General features: G+C 43.3%; 1 protein-coding gene across 2 annotated transcripts in view; it reads left to right on the top strand.

The window, feature by feature from the left end:
• Positions 1-27,339, top strand: part of GAD2 (glutamate decarboxylase 2) — a 34,628-nt gene that overhangs the window by 4,539 nt on the left and 2,750 nt on the right. Inside the window, exons 5-15 of one of the 2 annotated variants that reach the window (XM_021387870.1) lie at positions 355-445; positions 1,280-1,392; positions 4,571-4,686; positions 12,127-12,206; positions 15,834-15,888; positions 16,619-16,735; positions 17,517-17,581; positions 21,474-21,552; positions 23,274-23,423; positions 25,201-25,308; positions 26,791-26,880. In XM_021387870.1, coding sequence (XP_021243545.1) covers positions 355-445; positions 1,280-1,392; positions 4,571-4,686; positions 12,127-12,206; positions 15,834-15,888; positions 16,619-16,735; positions 17,517-17,581; positions 21,474-21,552; positions 23,274-23,423; positions 25,201-25,308; positions 26,791-26,880 — 1,064 coding nt within the window. Of the gene's footprint in view, positions 1-354; positions 446-1,279; positions 1,393-4,570; positions 4,687-12,126; positions 12,207-15,833; positions 15,889-16,618; positions 16,736-17,516; positions 17,582-21,473; positions 21,553-23,273; positions 23,424-25,200; positions 25,309-26,790; positions 26,881-27,339 lie in introns of those variants that run through there. The other variant, XM_021387871.1, reaches the window with a different exon arrangement.

Below are 27,339 nucleotides of genomic sequence, written 5' to 3'. Positions count from 1 at the left end.
TCCGATGGTGGCTCGTGCGCGCCTTTCAGAGCCAGCCAGGCACAAACCATTGGGTGACAGCATGTGACATGCGAGCAGGAGCGAGCCGCTGCTTCTGTGAGGCAGCGTCGTGCTCATTTCCAAGGCACATTGAGAGGATAATGGGGAATGCTGGAATTCATTAGTCTGCGCTCAGTGAAATTACTCTGATTTTACTTGGAATGAGAAAGAAGAGAAATCCTGCCTTTTCCAATAAATACGTTTATTGCTTTGTTTCGTGCCTTCCTTCGGTATAGAAACCCCGAGGTAAACGCGCTGCTCAGGGCTGAGCAGTCCCAGTCATCTGACTCCTGGTAACGTTTTCCATTTATGCAGGGCATCCTAGATATTTTAATCAACTTTCAACTGGATTGGACATGGTTGGGTTGGCAGCAGACTGGCTGACATCAGCAGCAAACACCAATATGTGAGTAGAAGAAATTTTCCATGATATTTAATATAATTTTACGACTATACTGTCCAGTATTAGCTGCTGTAGCTGAATGAAAGAAAGAAAATTCTTATGTTAAGGTTGCTGGAAAAACAGTTGTCTGCTTTTAAAATGGTTTCTATGCTTACCTGCATGAAGATTTTCCTCAACGTTCTATGGGCTATTCCATCATAGAGATATGGTGTCATAGCTTTGCTTTGCTAACCTTCCCAGAATTGTACAGGAAAAATATTTCAGTATTTTGCATGCATAAATATGTAAAATGAAAGGTGTGCTAAGAGAACAGTTGCATTTAAGTATAGGAATTAGGTACAATTAATACACCAAGCAGTCAGAACCATTGCCTTCTGTAAGAAAGAGGTGCAGAATTTAAAACATTTTTGGTGATTTTTTGCACTTTGGGGCTAGGAAGCATTTTTCTGCACTTGTTTAGCCCCATGCACTGTCTTGTCGTCACGAACGGGGCTGTTGATGCGTGTGCATCGAGACATGCACGCAGGCTTTGGCAAGGCGGAGGAGGTCTGATTCGGGCCAGCAGCTCTTGAATTCAGCGCGGAGCCTCGAGCCTGGAGGAGGTGGGCACGAGCAGCTTCACTGAAGTGGGTGGAAATGGAGTCTCCAGAGCTCTGGGCATTTCTCCTTTTAGACATCCAACGTCAAGTCAGAAGGGAGATTATCAAATGTATTGCAAACAGAACTCTATGCAGTACGAGATAGAGTTTATTGAGGCTATAATGTAATGCAGTGTTGGAAAAAGATGTGTTAGTGTTGAAGATGAAAGCATTTAATGTGGGCATTACTACGTTTCAGGTTCACCTATGAAATTGCTCCAGTGTTTGTATTGTTGGAATATGTCACGCTACGGAAAATGAGAGAGATGGTTGGCTGGCCAGGGGGCTGTGGCGATGGGATATTTTCACCTGGTACATGATATTTCAAGCTTGCTTTTCGGACTGTGCTATGTGACATCCCCTGTAGTTAAAGAGTAAACATAATTAAATATGCATGTTCACGAGGATGCTTGCTAATAACCACTAGTGGCCTCTTTGAGATAAAGCGTTGCATGTTTTTGAATTTCAGGGATGTGATTAAGAGGGTCTGTTTGAGCAAACTGCACTGTGCTGTGAGCAGCTGTAATGGCACATGGGAAACATAATCAGAAGAGACGCTGGCCATGCCCCCACTTTTTGTAGAGTACATGAAACAGAAAGAACGTTGTATTAATACAGTGAGAAGAAATGCTGCCCGTCACTGAAGGAGGAATTGGAGCAAGGAGGGAAAAATAGAACATCCCTTGAAGTAAATTCAGTGGTCAAGTAGGGTCCCACCAGTGGCACAGTAAGCAGTTAGCTTTCCATGTGTGAGCTGGCCGTGGTGCTCAGCGGGGACCCCCGGGGGCTCCTTCCTCTGCGTGCCTGGAGGCTCAGACCTGCTTCCTTCTGGACACATCAGTAAGGCAAAAATGCCTGTGAGGTCTGTGGACCCTGTATCATTGACCCTGACACACTGTATTGTTAAGGCTTTTATGTTATACATTCCACTTAGTCTTTTGATTTATATTTTTTGTCACTTCCTATGTCACTGAAACTGAAAATTTTAGTCTATGTATCTCCCCAAATTGCAAAAAAATTGGAAGAATTTATATTGGGCACAGCATCTCGGCATGTCAAAAGAGAACAGACTGATAGTTGGAGGGGAAGGAGCTCTTCTGGAAAGAAAGCTCGGGGACCTAATGGAGGGGGACGGAGCACTTGTACTACCAAGCAGAGGAAAGACCTCATGGATAACAGCCTGGGCTGCTGGGTCTCCAAGTGTATGAAGTTCCAACAGGGCTCATCAGCAGCTGACTGCTGGCATCCAGCTGCCCACGTGGGAGCTGCTGCAGGAATCTGATGTTATTACTTTCTGCAGAGGTGGAGAAAAAGGGGAGTTTACATTATTTCTTGTTGAGTCCTTATTTAAAAAGCAGTGGGAGCAAAAGTTCTGACAGCTCTTATTGGAGGCCCCAACCCAAACCATGGACTCCGTCACCCAAGGCAGTATCTAGGCATGTATCAGGAGCCCATTTCCTAGGCCAGGGTTTTGTAAAGCTTAGCAGCAATTGGTCACTGTCCAGCCACAAGCTGAGGAAGGTCTCCAGCTCCCCACTTGGCAGGCTTCAGCCAGGGTGGGCTGCCAGGCTGGCAGGATGCTAGCTGAGGAGAGGAGAGCAAACAAACAGAGGAGGTGGGGAGTTGAGCATTTTCTGCATTTCTGAGCCAGCAATAAAGTCAAACGAATTCTGGTCTCCAGCTCTTCTCCCCATCATCTTCTCATGGAGCCTGCCCTGCTGCAGGGACGAGGTTCTTGCTGTGTTCCCTGTAGTGGAGTACGCTGTACATGCAGAACACAGAGACCTGACAAGGGTCTTCAGATTGTGTTGGTGTGTTTCGTTGCCTGCAATTAATGGTGAGTGTAAACACAGCCGCAAAATTAAAGGCAGAATGCAAGCTCATTGTTCATAGGTTTTTAGAGTTAAAAGACTAGGTAAAAAATACTAGGAAAACGTGGCATTGAAGAAACTTAACATTCCAGACTTGATTCTTTTGACGCTGAGCACAGTGACTTTGGACAAGACGGGCCAAATCTCTTCCACCTGGACACCTTAGTTCACCTAAATCATCAACAGTAACTGCTGTATGATGTTGGCTTACTTTAGGGAGGGGAGCCTGAATGTTTTCTTTTAATCTCTCTCCATGTCATGTTTCCTCATTTGTTAGAAGAGATGTAGAATCATGCTCATACCTCCCAAGACACTGGAAAGGGAGGAGGAAGCAGCCCCAACCTGCCCTGAGCCCCGTGCCCGCAGTGCCATTCCCCTGTGACAGGGTAACCTGGTGTCACACCGGGGCTGAGGACAGGGAGAGCCCACAGCAGGGACGCTAGGTAGAAGAGAAGGGCAATACCCTGGGCTTGTTACAGCAATTCCCATTTCTTCAGTGGAGAGAGTGGACGTGTCTGTGCATGGTACACGTCATCCCAGCTGCTGCAGTCCAGCTACCTTCGGGATGAGCTGAGCTGTCCCCTGGCAGTGCCTGCTTGTGCTCCTCCATCTTTAGGTGGATGAAAGTTAGGATGCAGTCAGACCTGTTCATTTAAAAACCTAAAACCATGATCAGCACACACCTTTTTGTTGTATAAATATGTGTGCATAAACATAAGCATATAATAATCTGTGTTTATATGTATGTATATATATATACAGGATAAAGCTGATGGGTTTTTTACATACCTGTATAGTTGTGTGTGTACGCATGTAAAAGTGCTCAGACTCTGCCTCAGATTCTGCATTATGTTCCCATAGTGCTCATGCAGTGTTAATGTGCAGCCAAACACGGTTTGGGTGTAGACGCAGAGGCTCGCTAACAGTCTTGGAAACACAAAATGAAGAACATGTTTTTAATTTGTGCATTGATGATTGAAATATGGGAACAAAATGCTGTATACCTGTCATCTGATGCTTAAATGGGTATTTTAAGGCAATGTACGTCAGTGATTTTAACAGTAGCGCTAGGGAAAGGTAGCCTTTTCCCCTCGCTCCCACCGGAGGACAGATAAAAAGAAAAGTGTTTATTAGCATGACCCGTTTTCCTTTCTCTTCCCTCTATCCCCTCCAGTTTTCCAGAAGATAGAGTCTGTTAGGACGCAGTGTGGGTTTCCTCAGAGGCAGGGTGTGAAGCATCACCCTGCTTCAGGAGGGAGAGCACAGGTCAGGTCACACTCAGAAGCCGCTCACAAAGTTGCCTTGTTGGTGTCCATGGCATGGAGCGGGTAATGCATAGATGGAAAGATAAGACTGTGGTCTAAAGGTAAAATGGTGACAAAAGAGAAGATAAAAGGAAACCCCAGTCATTTTTTGCAGTAGTGCTTTACCCCGGGTGTAGTAGACCTGTTCTTGTACAGCCCAGCTGTGAGAAGCTTCAGGACAAAGAATGCATGTTTCTGACACTATGCAGAAACATTAACAGTAGAGTGAGGAAAACCATAGCAAGACTTGTCGTTTTTACTGCAATGATATTACGCTGCATAGAAAAAGTAACAGTGTATTACTGTGGACTCCAGGTGGTGCCATATCTAACATGTATGCTATGTTGATTGCACGTTTCAAGATGTTCCCAGAAGTTAAAGAAAAAGGAATGGCAGCTATTCCCAGACTGGTTGCCTTCACTTCTGAACATGTATGTGTTTCTGTTTTTTCCTGTCTGATACATCTGCTTGTGTGAATTCACTGTGAGGATAGTAGTTAAACAGGAATTGGTAGCTAGCTGTCTTCATTTCTGTTATTCCTTCACTGGGAGCCAAGAACTGGGAAGGGGCTGGCTTTTTGCTACGTGGAGGGATGAGCTGTGCACTGCTCTGTGGCTGAGACCCAGGGAGCGCAGGCTCCACAAACGCTGCCCTGTCTGTTCCTCTGCCTCGAGTCTCTATAAATGCCGGTGTGGATGGGAGAGGCCGCATCAAACAGCAAGAGCACGGCAGTGGGCTTCTGTGTGCCCTATGTCCATGAGCAGAACATCCCTGTGAATCAGAATACTGCTAGCTGGAACCAGCTGTTATGTAATAAGAGGGTAATAACATGCATGAAGACAGTAGCACTGAAGTGCAGTGTGTACAGCTGGGCAGCAGTGGCATGCTGCGGGGCACTGGGTTCACTGTGGGTCTCCCTCTGAGCAAGGCCCTCAGCACAGAGGGGTTCATCCAGGCGCCAACAGAAGCCGGCTGTGTGCTGAGTGGGGAATGCTGAGAGGAGGGGAGATGGGCACGAGGGAGCTGAGTGGTCCGTGCTGGGGAAATGCAGCTTTTTGTTCTTCAAACAGCCATGTAGAAGTCATGTTTCTGTGTGTATTGTGGGGGTTATTTGGGACTCGGGACCATTTCAAGCTCCTTGCAGCTTATTAGTGGTACAGGAGGAAGAGGAAAGAGAGGTTGTACCCAGAGGGGCTGTGAGCTGTCTTCAGGCTTCATGGTCTCCTTTTTAAATTTCTCTCCAGCTAGGTGGGCTCAGCCGGAAGGGGCTCATGGCTGGGTTCAGCAGGCTGCCATCCCTGCTGGGCCACATCTTCCTGGCTGCCTTTTTGACTTAGGAGAGCACGCGTTTCCATTCCATGCAAGTGTGAAGAGCTCAGTGTCCTAACAACTGGTCCGAAATGCCTGGGAGGCAGTCCCTCTAAGGGTGCCTTTCATGGGAGGGGATGCATTGCAATGCAGAACTGCAGGCTCCAATTTGCAGAATAATGGTCCCCCAAAGCAACTGGACAAAAGTATTCTGTAAATGCTTTGCAGCTCTCCAAAGTTAGCTGCACAGCTAGAGATCCATTATTCATATGGAAGTTACAAACCTAATATGTATTGCAAATAAGGTTCAGCATGATTATTTAAAATAACAAATCTTATTAATCGCTAGAGAATTTCATTGTATTCATAGCAATGGGATGTTAAACAGTGAACCAAATTGTGCTATCAGTCTCAAAATAATGAAATGAGCTTTAATAATTGTGTTTTCATGCCAAGGAAGAAGCAGCTCCCATAGCAAATTAAACATTCCAAAGTCAAATACACAGTGAATCCCCAGAATAGCATTTGAAATGTTACATTTTAAAAGCATCCTGAAATTGCAATTTTGTCCCTTCCTCAAGCAGAGTATGCCATAGCACATCTGCCGAGGAAGCTGAGAAACCACATTAGGTGAAGGTAGGATCCTTTAACCCTTAATTGCGCAGCAGACAGGGATTAGGGTTTAACTTCAGAACAGCAGAGAACTGCAGAGGTCCAGAAGCACAGTCCCTTTTTAGTTAGGAAATGTCATGTAGAACTTGAACAGGCAGTAAGATATGAGGACGGTATTTGTCTCATTTATTACATCACACTGATCTGCTCCCTTTCAGACTCCCCATTCTGACTCTGGTTTCTCCCTGTCACAGCTGCATGCTGTTGTACAACAACGGCCATGGAACAAGCAGGCTGTAAATGGAATGCTGTCACTTCCCCGCACTGTACATGTGGTATAATAATAAGCAAAGCTGTAAGTCACTGGATTTTGTTAGAAACATTGAGATTTTTTTTCTTAAGATTTTTAATTGGAAGCAAAGATACCAGTATTAGCAATTCTCAGGCAAGAATATCAGCGTGACAGACCAGGCTCGATTTTCATTTCTGCCAATCTAGAGCTTCCGCTATTATGAGTGAAGCTACTTCATGGTTGCCACGATATTGCTGTGATCAGAATGTGGCCTCAGTCGGATGCCATGATAGGTTAAGCTGCCAGGGGGGAGAAAGGAAGGGAGGAGTAATTCCTAGCTCCTGAGTAATTCCCTTCCTAATTTAGGAGTGCATTATGTGCCTAAACTGAGAGCTTCACTCCCTGCACAGTCAGTGAAGAGCAGCATCTCTGGAGTGAAACTAAGAGCATCCAAATTAGGAACTTAAATGTTCCTTAATTTAGATATTTTAAATCACCTTTGGGAGAGGTTCATCTGCTTCTGTGCCTTAACCACACAGAGACACCAGCCTCCTGACACACACAACCTACATTCAGCCTGAAGTAGGTTACGTGACTATTCCAGCCCTGCACATGCGTGTTCAGCAGGTCTTCCCCAAGTTCAGTAGGGCTGTGACATCTCTCTCTTTGCTTCTGATCATTTCTGCTTCACCAGTGACACTGTGGCACATTATAACTGCTTGGGTCGGGCTTGACTCACGTATAATTTCACTGAGGTGCTCTTGCATTCAGGTCTTAATTTAGTCCTCTGTAGTCACCAGTTCATCATCAGTCATTCCTGAACATGCAGTGGTGCAGGAGCAGTGTGATGTCCTTCAGGGCAGCTGTTCTGGACTGCTCGTGACGCAGGAGACCTTGACTCAGACGGGTAAAAGTGATAGATGCCAGTTATAGAAACCTATTTTGGTCTTTCATTTTGCACACAATGAAACATCTCAGATGAAGGCCTCCTCCTACATCCCTGTGCATCAGCTTTAGGCTGGGATGAATGTTTGGCTGAGTACATCCCTTTTTCAGTGCCAAGAAAGCACTGTGACTTTGGCCATTCCACCTGGCACTCTCTTAACGTGGAGCAGGGATCATCCCTGGAAGGTAAAAAGAACAAAGAGTTGTAGTCTGAGGAGGAAAGGGATGCAGAGGGGAAGAGTTTAAGTGCTGAGAACTAGCTAGGTTTAAGTTACGAAACAGTATTTGGCCTTTTTATTTTATCATGTATAAATAGCTTGAAAGAATCACAGCTTTTTGGGGGACTGGAGGGGTTCAGTCCTCAGTTCAGAGAATGATAAAAAGCTGGACATAATTGAGAAGACATAGTGATTTCTTAATCTCATGTGTTCTCCAGACCAGCAAGACTGCTCATGTAGTCCACATCAGCTTTCCTCATTCCCCACCCGCAGCAGCCCACCAAGGAGGAATGCCTTGGCGGGTGCCCACAGGGAAGTGACAGCACAGCTCTCGGTGTAGTTTGGGAGAAGAAACAGTAGAAGTCCCAGCAGGCCGTTCAGTTTGCTCGATGCATAGGGAACCTCTTCACCCCACCAGAAAGCCAGCAGGGCATGGCGGGGCTCTCGCTGCCTCCAGCATCCCCCATCTCTTGGCTTTTGGGGCCAGGAGGCTCCTGCCTGAGGCTTCCTCTAAATGGAGTCAGGGGATCCACTGGCCACGCAGGTGTGAAATGTTGGCCTTGGCGGTGGCCCAGACATACCTGGAGAGACACCTAGCAAGGAGTGACCCTGTGTGGGGCTTTCAGGGAAAGGTGGAGAAGCCCAGAGAGCCTCTTCTCCATTTGGTGGCATCAGATTCTGAAGCCATAAGCTATGAAGTAGTGGTTTTGTTTCTTCCTGAGGAAACTAAAATTCACATTTGTCCATTCAGACATTCTTCCTTTGCTTTGCATAATGCTCAATAACTATGAAAGCTTTGCTTGGTGGTATTTGAAGCCGAAGGGAGACACTGAAAAAGTTGGTATTACAGGAGGAGCAACTTAATTTAAGTAACTCCATTCAAATCAGAGTAAAACCACCTTCCAGAATAATGACGCTAAGGAGCAGCCTCTTCCAAGGGAGACATTTGTCATTAGGTCTAATCCTTCTTCTGGTCAGTATCTTGGCACTTCTGCACTACCACAGAATCCTCATGAGCTCAGTGCCACACTTCTCATCCGCAGACAATACTATAAAACTGTCAGCACGGGGAAAGAAAAAAGGCTGTGAGTCTTGCGGGGTTGGAACTATTACTTCTTTAAGAAATGCTAAAGATCAGAATAAGAGTATGCTGTGCAGAAACATTAATAATGTTAATTTATTTATTTCCTGCCGTTGACAAATAAGTTTAAAAATGGAATAGCAGTAGCTAAAGGAAACAATAGCAAACGTATATTGTTATGGTGTATTTAAAATGTGATGGGACACAGTATAATTTTTTGTAAATAACTGAAGGAAAAGCTATAGCTCACGATTGTACTTTAGAGATAGGATTCGTGTCACTTCATTTTAATCACCGAAAGTGTAAACATATAATCTGAGTTAGTCTGTGCAGTTTTTCTCGCCAATAAAAAGAGAAACCTGCAGAAGACAAGTCATCCTACTCTAAAATGGGTGCCCAAGCCTCAGAGATGCTACAGACCTACTCTTTTCTTCCCCACTGTTGAGGAAGCCCAGACGGCTGCCCTAGACCAGGCGCACGTTCTGAGATTGTTAAAATCAAGAGGGATCACGCATAGTTTCATGTCCAAGGGAGGTGGAGAGGAAAGTGTGTTCGCCCACCCAGCTCGTGGGTCCAGGTCTGTGGGGCACCAGGGTGCAGCAACCCAACCTGCAGCCCTCAGGGAGGTACCGGCTGCTGGTGGCTTGGCTTGCTCAGCGTCTGGTAGCTCGTGTCACTCTGGATTTATGTGAGCAGGGAGAAGCTGCAATCTGAAAAAACAGCCCTGGCCTCTGGGCCTGCAGCACGAGGACGGCTCTTCCTAACAGCTTCAGCCAAGCCAGATGATGAGCGAATAATTTAGCAAGCTGTAAAAATAGAAGCATCTGCACGCTAAAGCACCGTTCATTCAAGACAAAAATGGCATACTTTTCAGAATCAAAGCATTTTGAGCAGTACCAATTCTTCCTTTTTCCAGTAGGTTTATTGCGTTATTGCACCCGTAATAAATTCATGGTGTGTTTTGATGTTACAAAGCTCACTATGAAAAAATGACTATCAGGCTTGTTCCCAACAACAGGTGAAATTTCAGACAGAGGGATGATTCACCTGGCTCGGTCACCTCTTTTTTCTTTTTTCTTTTTTTTCTGACCATTAATACACTTTTGTCACTAAGACTGACTAAAACTCCGTTCCTCCTCATTCACCACTGAATTTCAGCTTTATTTCTTTCCAGGCAGAAATTGAGGTTCTTCTCTTCTGAGTGTGTATGTGTAATCTTCCAGGTGCAAGGATGCATGCAGAGGAAGGGGTTAGGGTGTGTGACAGTCTGCTCCCACCCGCGCATCCTCCTGTCTCTGGCAAGCACAAGACAGAGATTGGAACTGCGGTCCTGCTGACTTCTCCCAGCCTGGTTTCTGATTCAGGGCTGGCATCAGGCGGGCTGCCTTGTCCTCCCTTTTTGACCCTGGTTCTTCCACCACAGGATTTCAACTGACTCCTGCATGGCCAGTGTAACACGCTAAAGGCTGTAGCCCCCATATTCTAAAAGGGGTTACGTTTGATATCCTTCCCCCTGTTAGCCCAGCTGAATCTGTCAGCAGTTCTATTTAACCAGGGCTGTTTCTGCAGATCTTCCCTTCTGTTAGATCTGTACGTTTTTCTGTGTCTGCCTGTGGTTATGCAGACAGCCAGTTTGTCAGCATTGTCCCAGAAGTACTAAAAAAGAGTTTAATCATCATCATCATCAGGAATGTTTTTTTTGCTCCTACATCCATATTTTTTGCATGATTAGTTTCATTCTGTCTCTTTTGGAGCCATTCAGGTAGTTGTGATTCCTCTGATGTTTCCGTCAGACACAAAACTGTAACAGCAATCGTATATCTGCGCCTGCGTACACAGATTGAGCAATTTCATATTCAAAGTTTGTTTAGAAATGGTATTACCTTCTGTGTTTTCTTCCCCATTTTGCTTCCTAACCACTGAATCCCTTCAGCATGTAAAAAGCCTTCAGGCATCTGAGATATCAGCAGTACATTCATTTTATTCCCAGTGCTGTGTTAACAGTGCCATGAGACAGCTGAGCTTGGCTGTTTTCCAATGGATGCCTTTGAGCACATGGGCTTAATTTTCTTCCTCGTAGTAAACTGTTCCAATCTGTATTTCCTTTTTAAGGCACTTCGGATAGTTCTATTTTCTATTAGAAAAAAATCACTGCAGTAAATCTGTTTTAAGTAGTATGGAATAAAGAGCAACCTTAAGCAGAGTAGTCAGGGCTATTAACGAAAATTACCCCTTAGTTGTTTTTAAAGCACAGTTGTTTTTTTACGTATTAAGTTCAAGGCACGTGTTGCAGTTCGACTCTTCTTCCTCTCTGTCTTAAAGCTGGCATACATTTGACATCCATTTCTCTTGAAGTGTTCATTATTATATGGGGCTGTTAAGCACTCTGTGCAGTCCCACTGACTTCAAGGTCTGCAGGTGAAGCTGAGATATAACCATCAATTCAGCTCTTTCCATGCATCACTCTGATGATTGCAGTACTGTTGAAGCCAAGTATTCAGTTGTTGCAGCAGTAGTGATTACTCCTTTTCTTTGTGGTCTGCTTCTGTGCTCCTGCACTGGCAGGAGGATGGGCTGTGTCCTCCTTTCTTTAAATTCTTGGGCACCTAAAAAGCCTTACTAGATTTTTATCTATCTATTATCTATCTCGTTGATCTTTTTTTTTTTTTTTTTTGAAGCATTACCTCCTGAGCTAACACTGCTGCAGTATACATGAAGAATTTCTTTGGACAATACTGTTACAGTCGAATTTCAGTTAATAAAAAATCTGATTCTTAGTGATAAAATTTGATATAAATCTATTTCATTATCTTAATCACTAGGATTTGAGTTAGAATTATAAACCAACAGGAGTTAAGATGAACTTGAGAAAATTAGGCTTATTTGCACTCTAGTATATAACTTCCATGTTTTATCCTGTACATACAGATTAGCTGCTAGACACTAATATAATTGCCCAGTCCTGATTTTTAATTACAATAGCTCTATCTGTTTATGGGAGTTACAACTAGCTAACTAACTTTTCACTGGCATGAGATCACAATTAGGCTCTCTGTCTTAATTTCTGTCAGTCGATTATTTGGCCAGAAGTTACACAGCAGAAGCGCATCGCTCTTGGTGCCACAAACTAGATGAATTCTCTGGAGGAGAAGTTTTTGTTTCAGTGAATCAAATTTGTTGCACAGTAATACGAGCAAAAGGCAGTGCAGATGTGCATCAATGACAGAATTTGGATCCAACGGTGACCTGATATGAGGCCTGAAATTACAGTGATCAGTTTTCAAAGTCTATGACTAGAATTGCTGCCTATACGGAACATCTTGCTGAAGGGCTTGCAAGAGTGTAGTGCTTTATTAAATTGGATGAGAAATAGTAATAAAAGCAATAAATAATAATAAAATGGGTTTTTTTTCAGAGTCACTTTTCTGTGAAAAAAGGAGCTGCAGCCTTGGGTATTGGTACAGATAGTGTGATTCTGATTAGATGCGATGAAAGGTGAGTAAAGATCTCAAATACTATTCCTTCTGTTGGTACATGGGAGAGCATCACCAGGTGCTTAACATGGAGAGAGCACATAGGATACAGTCAACAGCATAACTCATAGAGCTGTCGTCTTCAGTCAGCCTTACAGTGATTTATCCATCTTGAGGGACTGTAGTTGTAGTTTCTTAATGAATCAATTTTTGGAGCTGTTCAAAAATCTTGAGCTTCCCTTCCTCGAGGATTTCTTGTATTTCTTTTTCATCTCTTCCTGAAGTGAAACAAAAAGTTGAACTAACAATCTTTACATATATTTGTACATTCCAGTAAGAAACCACAAGGAGCTTGTTTAGGTTAGATGCTCTTGCATTTTGATACACTGAAATGGGCTGAAATGAGCATTTTAAAGGAGTGAAATATTGAGGAGCATTTGCTAGTGTAATTCTACTACTTCATGACCCCACCATCCTTCTCACCTGGATGACATTTGCGTTAGTGGGAACGTGCCCCTTGCAGTGGGATGTGTGGTCAGTTCTGTGAAGGATCTTCCCAGAACCATAGGCAGCATGAGCCAGCAAGGGGATGACCCCATGGAAAGGAGTAGCACAGCAGGCTGCCTGCAGTTCCACAAGCACCACAAAACTGGTGGTAGATGAAGTCTTAACTAAAAGGTTACGATTCTCTTTGAAAACCCATTTTGTAAAAGCAAAGAAATGTTAACAAAATCAACTTGATCTAATGAAGATTTGCAATTTACTGGAAAAGCATACTTTCTATGGAGCAAAAGTAAAATAAAAATCCTTGTCCATTCTACTGAGAAGCTTTTCAGTAAAAGATGCTCTTGCAGTGAGTCCCAGATATCATTGTTACAAGGTATTGACGTGTTTATGGCTCTAGCTTAAATGGAAAGTTTTACTGCAATCAAAATTATCTGCAACCACTATAAAAGTAGAACACCAACTAAAGCAACTTACAGTGCTAATCACAATGCCTGCATGTTGATTTGTGGAGTTAGTATCTCTTTATTAACAAAAGACTGAACAAACCTGAAAGAGTAATTAATAACAACATCCACACAACCAACGCACATCAGAATAAACCTCTGATTGTTTCTACTCCTTAAAGTCAGATTTGCATCAATGATGTCATGGTTTCCTTTTCTTCTTGTGCAAATTCAACGTGATGTTTTTTTCTGTGAAGACCACAGTGCTTATCCAACCCACCCTGAAATATGCAGCAGGATTACTGCACTTCTCAGCAAATCCCAGCAGATGCCGCCAGCACAGAGCAGGCTGTTGGTGCTTGACGTGGGCTGGTGCACATGTAGACTTGTAGGACCATGAAGGAGCACCACAAGGTCTTTTTGATGTCTTCAGCATGGCCAAGCATGCTTCTTGGTGGCTCCTTTCTTCTCCACCCTGATCCACTTCCATCAAGTCTGTCTGGTTTTGCCATTTCATGGGACTGTGTAAGTGTGTGGTGAATTTCAACTAGGAAAGCGTGCAGAAAATGATTTTCTTGTTCCTGTCCCAAACTGGATGACTGTACATTTTTGTTGCCTCTTTTACTACCTCACTATTGGTAGCAGTAGCACATTAACTGCAGGTTTGCGGTCAAAACACTCCACTTTGATATGGCAACTGTGAAGACTATACACAGATGTGTTTACTAAGAGAATGCTTTGGCATTTCAGTCTCTATCCACAGGGCTCTTTTGCTGCAGTCTCTTCTGCAGTCCTCCTTCTGCCTCTGGTGTTGCCTGGCACATCTCGTGTAACTGCCCTGCCACATTGTTTGAGTGAGATTTGTGTAAACATGTATTTTCAGATACCTTAGTAGTGGATTACTTAATTATTTTGCAATGTATTTTAAGGCTTTCAGGTCATCTGAGCTCAGATGGCAACACAAAAAAATGTGCAGCGTTGTTGGCTGTTTGCTGAATTTGGAGCAAGGTATTGTGCTGGACTATACTCGAAGCCAATCTACTATGTGCTCCTTAGTAAAGTTTGGCATTGCTTGGACATTGCACTCTCCTGGCCATGAGTTCCTGCACATAATCAGTGTGACCAGGGGCTGGCTGATCACCCCTCTGGGTACAGATGTTGGCAATAAAGGGACCTGCCCAGCTTTGTGCATCTGTGCACACCCTTGATAAATGAGAAACCATTAAAGACCAACATCTAAACTCAGTTCAGAGGAGGAATTCAGAGCCTTCCTTTGGTATGCTTTTTTTTCTTTACTCCTCTAACAGTCCCAGAAACAATTTATGGAAGTAAGACAACTGCTGCTTTTTCTGAATAGGTACAGGTAACTGGGGGAAACCCAGAATGAGCACTTTTTATACTTTGAACTTCTAAATCCAGACTAATTTTTAGACCAGAACTTTCCTAGTTTCAATTATTCTTTCGTTGTTTTGAATGAGTAAAATGAAGGACAGGTTTTGCAAAAAAACTCAGCAATCCAAACCCATTTCTTCTGAACCAGTCACTGACTTGTGAGGTTTGTAAGGATTAAAACTTGTCATGCTTAGCAAGATCTTATTACTAGAAATTAATATTTTGTTTTATTTGCATCCACCCATATATCATGAAAAAAAAGTTGCTTTGTTTTTTTTCAGAAGTAAGTCTAAAAATCATGTTTTCCTAAAACTGCTACTTTGAGCTTTAGTAAAAGTTACTCTTTTTGTATTTATAGCAAGAAGAAATACAAATTATCCCTGTAGTGAAAGGAAAAATCTGTCCATCTCTACTAAGAACTAGGCAGTCCTTCAAAGTGTATATATATATATAAATGTAAATGGACAACACTTAGACCCAGTGCTGAGTTTATTTGTCTAATGTGGGGAGCTGTCATATTTGTATTACCACTATGTATACTCTCAGCTAGTCTTGCTTGTGGCGAAAGCAAAGAAATGCAACCTCAGTGTTCAGTATTAGCTCTGTTTTACCTTGTATCTAACTCATTTACGAGATTTTATAGATTGGCCTTCAAGCCTTTTACCACTGAGTCTGAACCTCAGGCAAATGGTTCATTTTAAATGTGTTGCAAATATGGTATGCAGCCAATGCAGAGTGCTCGGCAGTGCATCCAAATCTGGACTGGCTACATTGTCTCACACCATGCTTCAAGAGAAAATGAATATGTAATGCACTGGTAACTGTGAGCCTCACACTGAAACGAGCTCGTGCCTGAGACTAGAACTCGGAGAATGCTGCTTGCACTGGAGCTGTCGCAGTGCTGGGGCCGTGTGGCTCAGCTGGCATTTTTTGTGCCTGCTGAGAGGGGTTTGGCACCCAGGGAGCATCCTGGGAACCTGAGTTGAGCCTCTTGCCTGGGAGCCGGGAGCAGTTCCCAGGGCTGCAGCCTCCAAGAGAACTGGGAGGCTCTGCAGAGCTGCCTCAGCCTTTAACAGGAGGTAACCATGAGATAGTGTCCCTTGCCATCACTGTGTTGATGCAGACTGAGTGAAAAAGTAAGCTGAAAATGTACACTAATGGACAGAGTCTTTCTGAGCTCTTCAGTGCCTTGTAAGCCGTGGGCAAAAAGGTCACTTTGTTCCTTTTTGGGTTTACCATTAAGTGAAGAAGTAACAGCAAAAGATGGTTTCAAGACCAAATTTCTAATATAACTCTCTTTTTCCCAGAGGGAAAATGATTCCATCAGACCTTGAAAGAAGAATTCTTGAGGCCAAACAGAAAGTAAGTTTACTAGCGTTTCTGCTTCCCCTCCCCCCCACAAAAAGAAATTGAAAGAACACCAAGGCCTGTACAGCTAGTGGGTTTGACAATAGAGCTCCACCCAAATCTCCTGACTCTGCATTTCCTTTTGCAGAATGAAGTTCAGACACTTCTGATCATTTAAGCCCCAGTTCAGCAAATAAATGTAGACACCCTCTACCTTTACTGCTCTGAGTATTGCTTATGAAGTCTACAGATCTGCAAATGAATTGAAAACAAAACAGTGGTGTAAGTTTCTGCATACTCAAGGCCTCGGTGCAAAATCCAGGTGACTATGTGCTCCTTGGTGATGCACAGCTTTTAGCAGCAGGAGTCCAAGAGGTGGTCCTTGGGCACCGGGGTGCCTTGCTGATAAGATTTGCTTTACAAGACATTACACAGAGCAGACCCTTCTGTTCTGGGTAGGTGATACAGAGCAGAACTGTTCCTTTGAGCCCTTACCTGTCTCATGCATTTTAAATAAATGCAGGAAACTGGTTTGGAAGTTTGCTGCCACCTTAAGGTAGAAACTGTAATATCACTACCATCTAAATTAACAAAAAATCCTGCAATATAGCAAGTTTGTCCTCTAGGAGCCACTTGTGGGCTCATTGTGCAGGCAGCCATCGGAGCAATGCCAGCTCCAGGAGCACAGGAGGAGTTAGGGGTGCTGCTGTCTGACTTTGCCAAATGCCTCTGTGCTTTCTTGTAGGGCTTTGTTCCTTTTCTTGTGAGTGCCACAGCTGGAACAACAGTGTACGGAGCATTTGACCCACTCATAGCTATTGCAGACATCTGCAAGAAATACAAAATCTGGATGCATGTGGATGTAAGTATTGTCTTGGGTGGGTGGGTGAGGGAGTCAGATTCCAAGGCACGTAAGCATGAATGTATTAATTTTTTACAAGACCATCATATTTGGTTCCTGTAATTAGGTCTGTGATCCAGGTGCTGACTTCCCAGTCCTCTGAAAGGCTCAGGTCAAGGGGACGTAACAGGAGCTGTGACTGTGCAGTACTCATAGTAAATGGGATGTTAAGATGGATGACCTATTTAGAGTCCTTTTGGCCCTTCAGCTTTATCTTTAACTATCACTAGTCCAAGAAATCCATAAGAATCATAATGCGCATTGGCTCCACTTCTGTAGCAGCTGCAAAATAAATACATAAGAAAAAGGATACATTTTTTTCCGGAGTAAGTACCCCAAATTGCTCGACAGATTAATCCAAATACTAAAGAGATTTATCAGATTGGCTGCTTTGCTCAGCCTTATCTGGGTTCTTGCTGGTAAATCTTTATGAAGGATCGTCTTTCAGCCCTGGAATGGATCTTGTGTCATTTTTGCAAAATCTTCTTTTCCAAAAAAGCTTGGTAGCTGAATTTCCATAGGGCTGACTATCATGCTTTTGATTACTGTGTCAGCCCAAATCATTCCAGTTTAAGAATTCACGTTTGCCTTCAGCTACTGCTCAGCCACATGAAATACCTACCTGTCCCAGGTCTCTGTAAGCAAAAGCAAATGGGGGATGGCAGGCAGGCCTGCTCGTAGATGTTGTCCTGGAGAAACGCAGAGGTGTCCTCTCATTAAGATAATGTATCTTGCCTTGTAGGGAGCGTGGGGTGGCGGGCTGCTGATGTCAAGGAAGCACAAATGGAAGCTAAATGGTGTTGAAAGGTATGACTTATTAGCGTTAATTAAACACATTTATTAAATGCATTTTAGCACACTTGTGATTACCATAGCAGTATCTATAAACACAAATAAAAATCAGGCTCTGTTATCTTCAGGATGCAGAAGGAAGGAATTATGCAGACTCCCTTCCAGTTGAAGCTGCACTGCTCTGTGCCTTTGTTCAGTGTGACAGTGTGGCAGCACTGTGCTTTGTAGTGTGAGCAGCAGACATTTTCTTGTTTGCATTTTCATTCCTTCCAGCATGCATTCTTCTGGGTCCAGAGCAGTTTCTGCAGCATCCTCTGATTCCCTGTCCAAAATGAATTAGAAATTGTATTTCTCTGTCATGAATCCTGGAGGGCTTGCCTGCTGAGGTCTGAGTATAAGAGGTGGCTGGGTGCACTAGGACAGTGTTAGAGCAGTCACGAGCCACTGCTCCATCACTTCTGGAAGGAATGCCTCCTCCCAGCTGTGCTAATGACATCTAGATATACACATTTGCAGTCCTGAGCTTGTCAACATTGCATAAATACACAGCTGAACATAAATGATAGCATTGTAGTTCGGCATCTGAAAAGACTGCACTTAAACTTACAGAAACTTGCCCAGAAACTTTTAGTTGAGCTGTGGATCTCCTTGCCATGGGATGTTAAGATTTTCCCGAGTTCAAGGGATGAGAGACAAAAGCCATTCAGGACTTCATGGAGCCACAAAGTGACACAAGGCTTGTGGAGTATTTCGAGGAAGTTCTTACATGCTTGTATTTATTTATATTCTTCCTGGGCATTATTTAGGCCACTTATGAGAGACAGTATGCAGGGTACATGGAGTCCTGCTCACATTTGTATATTTTCCAAAGCCATTCAAGATTAAACTATACTCCCTCCTGCCTTTTTTATCTCTAAATCAAATTGCTGATTAAAATTATAGACAATTTCTTCATCCTATTCCTATTATCATGTATCTATCTCACTTGGAAAATTTGGAAAGCAGCCAGTGGTTCTATGAATTTGGTATACTTTAGTTAAGACTGCTTCCAGTACTCCAAATTTACATATTGTCCTTTAAAATGACATACATCCAAATACCCAGTGCATTAGAAAAATCTAAACAGTTGTCTGTGAGGATAGAGTTTGGGAAAAAAGTGTTTTCTGCACAAATGGCTGTCAAAATTCTTTGGGAATTAGAAGTTCAGGTTGAATCCACATTGGAGAATTTTCCAAGCAGGGTGCTTTAGATCCAGAATACCACCAGAGTTTCTCCAGTGTTTGGTAAACACCATCTCCATGTGGCAAGTGGTGAACTAATTAAGTTTGTCATTTCTAGTCCTCTTCCCCTGCTTGGACACAGCAGCTCACTTCAGTTTGTCCAGATTTCAAATGTGGGCACCCCTAGAGAAGACTTACCAGACCCAACTTCTACGGACAGTTCCATTTTGTGGTGCATTATAGGTCTGAATAGAAGAGAACTGGAGCTGTTACTTATGTTTCATGGGAGAGGAAGGAACAGAAGGAGCAAGAAGGAACAAGATGCCCCTGTTCATTGCGGGGGAGTTGGATTAGATGACCTTTGAAAGTCCCTTCCAACTCAGACAATTCTATGATTGTAAGAAGGGACCATTGAATGAAGCGCTCTTGCTCCAGGTATTCCCATCCTTCTGGTAGCAGGCAGTCCAGAAAAAAACACGTTAAAGACAGAGGAGCTGCAGGGCCATCCTTACCATCCCCTGTAGGCCCTGCATGACACATTTGAAGAGCACCTGAAGGAAGCATGTCTCTAGAGTCTGGAGCAGGTAGGTCTGGCCACCATCAGGACATGTAGCCTGGTGCCCCACTCCCAGGGTCTGGACAGCATGAGAAAATCATGCCGGGGTGAATGCTCTGCTCCATCTGGGCATCCTTCCCAGAGCTGTGGCTGGCCAGTCAGTGCACCCTGGTCTGGTTTTAATGATGGCGGAGGCCCAAATTCTGCCAGCCTTGAATCTGTCATGTCATTCATTTGGAATCTCCAAAGGAAAACTTTTCTTCTTTTTTTTCTGTCTATGATCCAGAGTCAAAAAATCACATAGGTGCTTGGTGTGCAGTTATTTTGGTGAACATGAAATGCTTAAAAAAAAACATCTGTGGATCCACACAGCTTTCCTTTGCTGTTTCTTGCAGTCAGCAATTTCTTCAAGCATATACTGATGGCTCAAGCCCAGAAAAACTGTTGAAAAACAAATGAAAAGTAGAGAATTTTTATTTTGCATAATTATTATATTTTTCTGGATGTGATTGGGATAAATCTGGGGAAATAAATGACCCTAGGGTAAATTGAATGTTTTTGGCAGATAATTAACATCTGGCTGTTGTCAGTAAATAATCCTTTTGTTTAAGAAAACCCATATCACTACTGTTACCTAGAGGTCTCTTAAAGGATTTTTTCCTGATTCAGCATAGGCACAGATAAAAATGAAAAAGTACCATATCAAAGGAAATTCATGGACCTGAGTGCATGTTCAGAGTCATTAGCTCTGATGTTGTAATCAGATGGCTGACTCTGAGCTGATTAAAAGCTGCCAAGTACTCAGGAAGCCAAGCCAAGTGGCCAGATGTTGCCTCTGGAAGACTATAACCTACAGATTTCACATCAGGCACTTGTGCAGTCCCATTTAAACAGCAAAGAAGAAGGCACAGAAGTGCTGCACAGTGTCCATATGCATTTTGGAGTTGCTTGCTTTGAAGGAGTGAGAGCAATTTGGTAGGAAATGATAAGGACAGGCATAAACCCATAATACTGTCTCCAAACCTATGAAGGAAAATACTGCCACATTCCCACATGCTCACTTCTGTTCACACAAATGTAACTTGCAAGTGCATCCTGAGTCCTTCAAGTACTTACATGCCCAGTTGGCTCATTTATACCAATTTGCACCATCAAAACTCAAATCACTGCACTACACAAAATCACGTGCGCTGTGCATCACTGTCAGCTTGCCAAATAGGATGCAAATGTATACATCTATCAGCCAGTCATATGTAATAATAGTAATTAGCAAATAGACAGTCAAGCGTAACACAAAATTAAAACAATAAACGTTGTTACTGGACAGTCTGCCCTTCAGCACTCACCACAGTCCCAAATGTCTCTTCTCTAATCTGTACTGTGACAGCACTCTGTTTCTTCACAAGACCTGGGCTGACAGCTATTTTTGCAGAGCATATGTCCTGAGGGGAGTCAGGCTCAGGGTTTTCTGCAGAAGGCTCAATTATTTCTGTGTTTATTGCTGTGGTAATTTTGTACCCGATCCTCCAGTTGTGTGAATTATCATATCCAAACTGAAATGGAAGGAGCTGTGAAAATTACCGTCAGCACAACAACAAGAAAAGTTACTTCTGGCCAGGTTTTCCAAGCTAGTCAGAGACTTAGAGGTACCCAGAAATAGGTAAAGGAATTTTCAAAAATACCTATGTGAGTTAGTTACTAGAATCTTACTGGAATTGAAATCAGTGGGGGGGAATCTGCTACTTTGCCAGCTCCCTGTCTGTATATTTGCTCTGAAGGCTTATGCCTTTAGAAAGTTCATCAGTCAAGTGAGTGTTCTTGAGAAGTTTACCCTGTGTTTATAAAGTATAGATGACTCTCCGGAAAGATTAATACTAATTAAGTGCAGTGGATAGAGGAGTTATCCTGTGATAAGTTGCCAAAACGGTCATCCCAAAACAATCCAGAGCTAGGTCCCTGAGGAAGGCATTGCTTTCCTACTCTCAGCCATGATTACTTTCAGCTTTGCTTCCTCAGAGAAAAGAAGGTGTGCTTTTCTCCTTGTTCATTATTATTCTGACCATTATTAAATGTCTCAGTGGTTTCACTGCAGTGGAACAGTGTCTGACTTTTGCATGGTTTTCTGTCGCAGGGCCAACTCAGTGACCTGGAACCCTCACAAGATGATGGGAGTCCCACTGCAGTGTTCAGCCCTGCTAGTAAGGGAAGAGGTACGTCCCAAAGTACTTGCTGTTCTGGACCTGTCTCACATTTTGCTTCTGACAGTCCTGGAGGTTTTCTTCATAAGTGTGTCGTAGCTAATACTCGCTAATGTGATAAGGGTTATAAAAGAAACTGAGAAACAGCCCTCTCCTCACGGTCTGAGGGCTGTGAGTGTAAAAGGGAATTAAAGCAGCCATCTACCAGAAATGATAGATCTAATTAATGGCTTTACAGTGTTGTGGCTTTGCATTCAGAATGTCCATAGTAAAGTTGTAGTTGCATATCTGTGTAACCCTGCTGATTTCTGTGTAGCATAAAATGTAGCTGTAGGCAAAATCCCATCCTCTTAGGATGGATGCTGTGGTATGAATGCAGTATGACATTTCATCCATAATGGGGGCATCATTACACTTTCTAGACTTTTATGATAGAAATTTCAGTCCAGCTCTGATCCATATATCTACTTTGGGGCACATGGAAAATAAAATGGGAGGACTGGGTTCTCTGGGAAGAAGTAGTACTAGAACTTGAATTACCCTCCAAGCCTATAATTTTCATATAACCATCAGTTTCTGGGACAGCTGCTGTACAACCACTACTTAGTAGATCAGCTATCAAAAAGCTGGTTGCTGTTTTGCTAACAGCAGTACAACAGATTGTACACAAAGTGGTTGTGCTTAGGAAGAGAGAAGCTGGCTTTCATTTGCCCTCTGGGTCAGTCCTCTGAGACAAATCCCACCTGGCTGAAGTCAGTACCATCCTTGACCTCTGGTGAGAACAGATGGCTCAGATTAGAGAAAGCCTATTTCCCCCCACCTCCCCCTTCATTTTACTATCTCAGTTTAAAGTTATACGTAAAGCTTAGACTTAATGATAAACAGCCAAGTTTTGAATCTTCTTGGGCTGGAAATTGCACTTTTAGCAACCGCCACAAGGTATGTCTTAAACTTGGTTGAGGATTTCACTAGAACCAGAACATGACTTTCTGCATTTCACTTAAGAAGCTAAAAAGAAACCTCATGCTTTGGGCCAGGTTCTACACCCTGTTGGCTGCTGGCCCTCCCATAGAGCTGCCTCTCTGAGCGGTATCTACCAGCCCAGAAACAGCTCTAGCTGGCTCTTTAAAGGCCATGTGCTCTTTTGTCCATTCAGAGCTTTCCTTGCCATTTAAGCATCCAATCTGAGCACTGCAGATTTCTTGGAAAAGAACAGTGCCTATAAAAAAATGAAAAAATCAATGACAAGCAGAATTTTAGAGACCAAAGCAATTATTAGAAAAGTGGTGTGAAAATCTTTACATTAGTCACCAAACTGGCTTGATCTGAGTCAATCCAGCATTTCCTTGGAATGCCTTCCAAGGAAAGGAGGAAAAAGAGCCACAACAAGGAGTAAGGAGTGAGATTCAAAAATGAGCTTATGTGTAATGATGCTAAGAAGCACAATGTCCAGACTTTATTGAAAAAAAAACCCTTGGCTCCGTCTGGCAGTGGGTTGCACATTGCTGGGTCTGATATCCAACAATGTCCTGGGCACTGAATGAGACGAGAAAGACTTAGGCCACTGAGCAACTAAGTTTGGTATCCTTTTTTTTTTCAGTCTTTCTCTTGCTCTTGGACACATATTCCACTGAATTTGGGTGCCTGTAGTTTCTGCTGTGCAGCCCCTTATCCAACGCACCCCTCAAAACAGTATAGTGTCAGAATGACTTTTATGTGTCTGTTTCTATAAGGGGCTGATGCAGAGCTGCAATCAGATGCATGCTTCCTACCTCTTTCAACAAGACAAGCACTACGACCTGTCTTATGACACTGGGGACAAGGCTTTGCAATGTGGGCGGCACGTTGATGTCTTCAAGCTTTGGCTGATGTGGAGGGCAAAGGTAGGACTTCCTGCAGTATACTTGTTTGCATTAAAATAATGCACACCAGATTCTGGTTTCTCTTGTGTAATCATCATGTTAGAAAATACCTGATGTGAATTTCCCATATATAACATGAAAGAAAGAATATTATTGGTTTTTTTTTCCTACTTTTAACAATTTAGCTTCAAAGAAGAGCACACAATTTTGAAACTTGAACTCCATGAGTTTGCTTAAATCATACATCTAAGAATGTTGTTAGTGCATTTCTGGAAGTAAAAAGATGTTTTATTTTAAAGACATTCAGAAGTTGAATAAGGCAAATTGAGACTGGAATATGTAGTTTCACTCCACGAATGAGATATGTAGTCACCTTTTGAAGGAGTTGGGGAAAACTCATCAAAGTCTGTTCTCTAGGGAATCTGAAATCACCAGATTAATTCATCTGTATTTGTACAATGTTGCTAAATAAGTTCTTATAAGTAACATAACTTCATAAGTTCTATGATAAGTTCTTCCTTACATTTACTCAATCTTATGCCAAGTTGCCTCAGGTTTGTTCAGAGGAGATGACATCACTGTTTTCATTTCCAGAAAGCCTTAAAGATCCTTGTGTGCTTCATTAAAACTCTCCAAACAATTCAGAGACAGAACTGCACACCTCCATCCATGCAGTATGGCTGGAGGTGTGGGGTTCTGGAGAGGAGGATGCAGGTTGCTGTGGCTGCCATAGCTGTTCTACTAACTGGGGTGCCTAGGCTGCAGGCAGTTATAGCCACATCTCTCTGTAGCTCCAGGCCTTTCTCCCAGGGCTGTGCTGGCTCATCTCAGTTTTCAGAATCTCTGTACACAGAGGGATAATGACATGGGCTTTTAAGTCAGTTCTGCACTGCCAGAATAGATTTAGCAGGGATGCGCCTCCATTACTCAGAGACATTTTTTCTTTTAAACCTTGTATTTTCAATGTGCCTTGTACTGCTTTTTCTCTTCTCACACCCTACTTGTAATACTAACATTGCAAAATAGGATGTATATTTCTTAAGTGGTTTATCTATTCCAGCTGTTGGTTCCCCTTCCTCCCTCTTCAAGCTGGATCCTTTGTTTGTGGCATCTCAGCTGGTGACTGCAGGAACAATCATGATGTCACGGGCAGAGGATTAGGACTTCTGCCAGAGAAGAAAAAGCAGGATCTGTGGGGGTCTTACAGACATGGCTTCTGACTTGATGTGGTGTCAATTAGAATAAAAGGAGGAAAAACACTAGGGAAGCAGGGCAGTATTTGAACAAAATGTGCATTTCCTCAGGCATCAGGCTCGTCCCTGAAAGCACATTTTTGTGCTTAATTAAAAAAAATTATTCTCAGAAAAAGCCCCAGCTCATCACCGCTCGAAGATTAAAGTCCCCTCTTCTGAAAATGGCCTGAAACTCCCCGTGTGTGGAACTCAGCATCTTCCTGTGGAAGACGTGCCAGCCCAGGCACTTTTGTGCCAGCCCAGGCAGCGCTGCAAAATCCACCACTGAGAGCACCCTCATCGCCAATGTAGCCAATGTTTTGCTGAGAACTGAGCTAGTACTGGGGGCTTATTTGTAAAGGTAGCATTAGGGGAGCCAGTGGCAAGACCTGCATGAGCTGCACACAGGAAAGCATACCCCACCTGACAGAATTGCATCCTTAATCTGTCCCACGCTGACTTAGAGAGGTGACCTGTGGAGGGGCTTTAGTGAGTGCTGCATGGGCCTTTCCCAGTGTCTGGTCACAGAACAGATAGTCACTCTTTTTTTCCCCTTTTCTCTAAAGGGAACCACAGGATTTGAAGCACAAATTGATAAGTGCTTGGAACTTGCAGAATACCTATACAACAAAATAAAGAACAGAGAAGGGTATGAAATGGTGTTTGATGGAAAGGTACGTACTGCAACTGCTTTTTTCCCAGTTGGTCACCTGAACTTACTGTAGATAGTGGGACGCTACCAACAGGTCAAACCAACAGCACATGATAGCACACAGTGCCCTTCTATCAAAACCTGCTGTTGTGCTGATAACCCTCTTCCTTACTGAGAGGTGACCTCATTAATGTTTATAAATATGTAAAGAGTGAGTGTCAGGAGGATGGAGCCAGGCTCTTCTCAGTGACATCCAATGACAGGACAAGGGGCAGTGCAAGCTGGAACATAGGAGGTTCCACATAAATATGAGAAAAAACCTCTTCATGGTAAGGGTAACAGAACACTGGAATGGGCTGCCCAGAGAGGCTGTGGGGTCTCCTTCTCTGGAGACATTAAAAACCTGCCTGGACACGTTCCTGGGTGACCTAATCTAGGTGTTCCTGCTCCAGCAGGGGGATTGGACTAGATAATCTTTTGAGGTCCCTTCCAATCCCTGACATTCTGTGATTCTGTGATTAGGTGATCCAGGGACAAAGTATAACTTAACAGTTTGTACAGTATCACCCCACTGAACCTAAATAGTGACATCTCAGGATAAAGCAGAACACGCACACTCAGAACCAGCTTTCAAACAGTAAAAAGCAGTTGCTGTTTTGTAATTCTAGGGTCTGCTAGGAATGCGGGTTGCAGCGCAACACAGGGCTGGTGCCACTCAGGCTCATGTGGCAACAGTGACACCATGTTCTTTCAAACATGTCACTGTGCAGTTTATTTCCTACACCTTGCAAATCATCACTGAATTTGGTCCACTGAGTCTGATGATGGGTAGAGATACCGACAGCAGTCAGAATTGCTGTAGCTCACACATTCAGCGGAGAGGAACACAGCAAGGAAAGCAACTGCTGGGAGACTGCAAAAATACACAAAATGTCAGCTGATTCTGCCTTTCCACTTGGTGCTCCCACATTAAGTCGAACTAGCTAAGATGCTTTTATGCATGCATATTAATACAGAAGCTAGTGGAATCAAACAGAGCAGTAATAAATTTTATTATATATACAAAAATGTTAGACTATTTCACGTACCACCTGTGACTACTGTTTACAGGACTGGATTCTACATTATGCTGTCATGTAATAACAGTAAATGACACGGTCCTTACCTCTGAATTATCTCTCATAGTCTCCTGCCTTATCCATGTATTCCCCTCAGCCTCTTGGGGGGACAGCACCTACAAAATTCTAGATGCTTCTCAGCAGGAGGTAAATATATTTGCACAGCTGGTTGATGTATTTCTGCAACTGACATCCTAGGAATAAATTGCCTAAAATTATCCTTTCTGCATTAATAACGATGATGACTCTCAGTGGACCACTGTAATGAAAACCATTCATTGCTGTCACAATATGATGCATGAGAGGGGGAAAAGGCATGAGCTTAATTGCAGTTGAGATATTGTGAGCATTTCTTACAGTGTAAACCACTGTTATTCTGTGCTTAGCCTCAGCACACAAACGTCTGCTTCTGGTATATACCTCCCAGCTTGCGCAGCATGGAAGACAACGAAGAAAGGATGAGCCGCCTCATGAAGGTAAGCAGCATCCCCAGGGTGTCTTGCACTGAGCAGTGAAGACCTTACAGGCAGGCAGGCGCAGAAATGATCTTCAGGGTATAAGGTCTGGTCACCCGGCAGTATTCTGGCTGATGACACTTCTGAGGTCATCTTGCTGCAGGTCAGTCAGGTACCGCCCCACTTTGGTCTCCAAATTCAGTATTCCTGAGCTGGCCTCTTCTCTAGAGTTCTTGCTGAAACCCTGTGTATATTCACTGAAGTTAACATAAACAGCAATGAGTGAGCCCAGCAAACGCAGCAATATGTATGCACTATGGCATACAAAAAGAAGATGGAAAACAATTGCAACTTGTTTTGAGCACCGCAAGAACCAGTTACTGTGTGCTAACTGCCTGTCAGCAAAACTGAGAAAGTAAGGGGGAAATTCCCCAGCAATTGAAAGAGCAGGACAAAGAAACTGGATAAACCCAGTATCTT

The sequence above is a fragment of the Numida meleagris genome, chromosome 2 (assembly GCF_002078875.1).
Source record: "Numida meleagris isolate 19003 breed g44 Domestic line chromosome 2, NumMel1.0, whole genome shotgun sequence".
Classification (NCBI taxonomy): domain Eukaryota; kingdom Metazoa; phylum Chordata; class Aves; order Galliformes; family Numididae; genus Numida; species Numida meleagris.
This window is presented reverse-complemented; position numbering and strand designations above follow the sequence as displayed.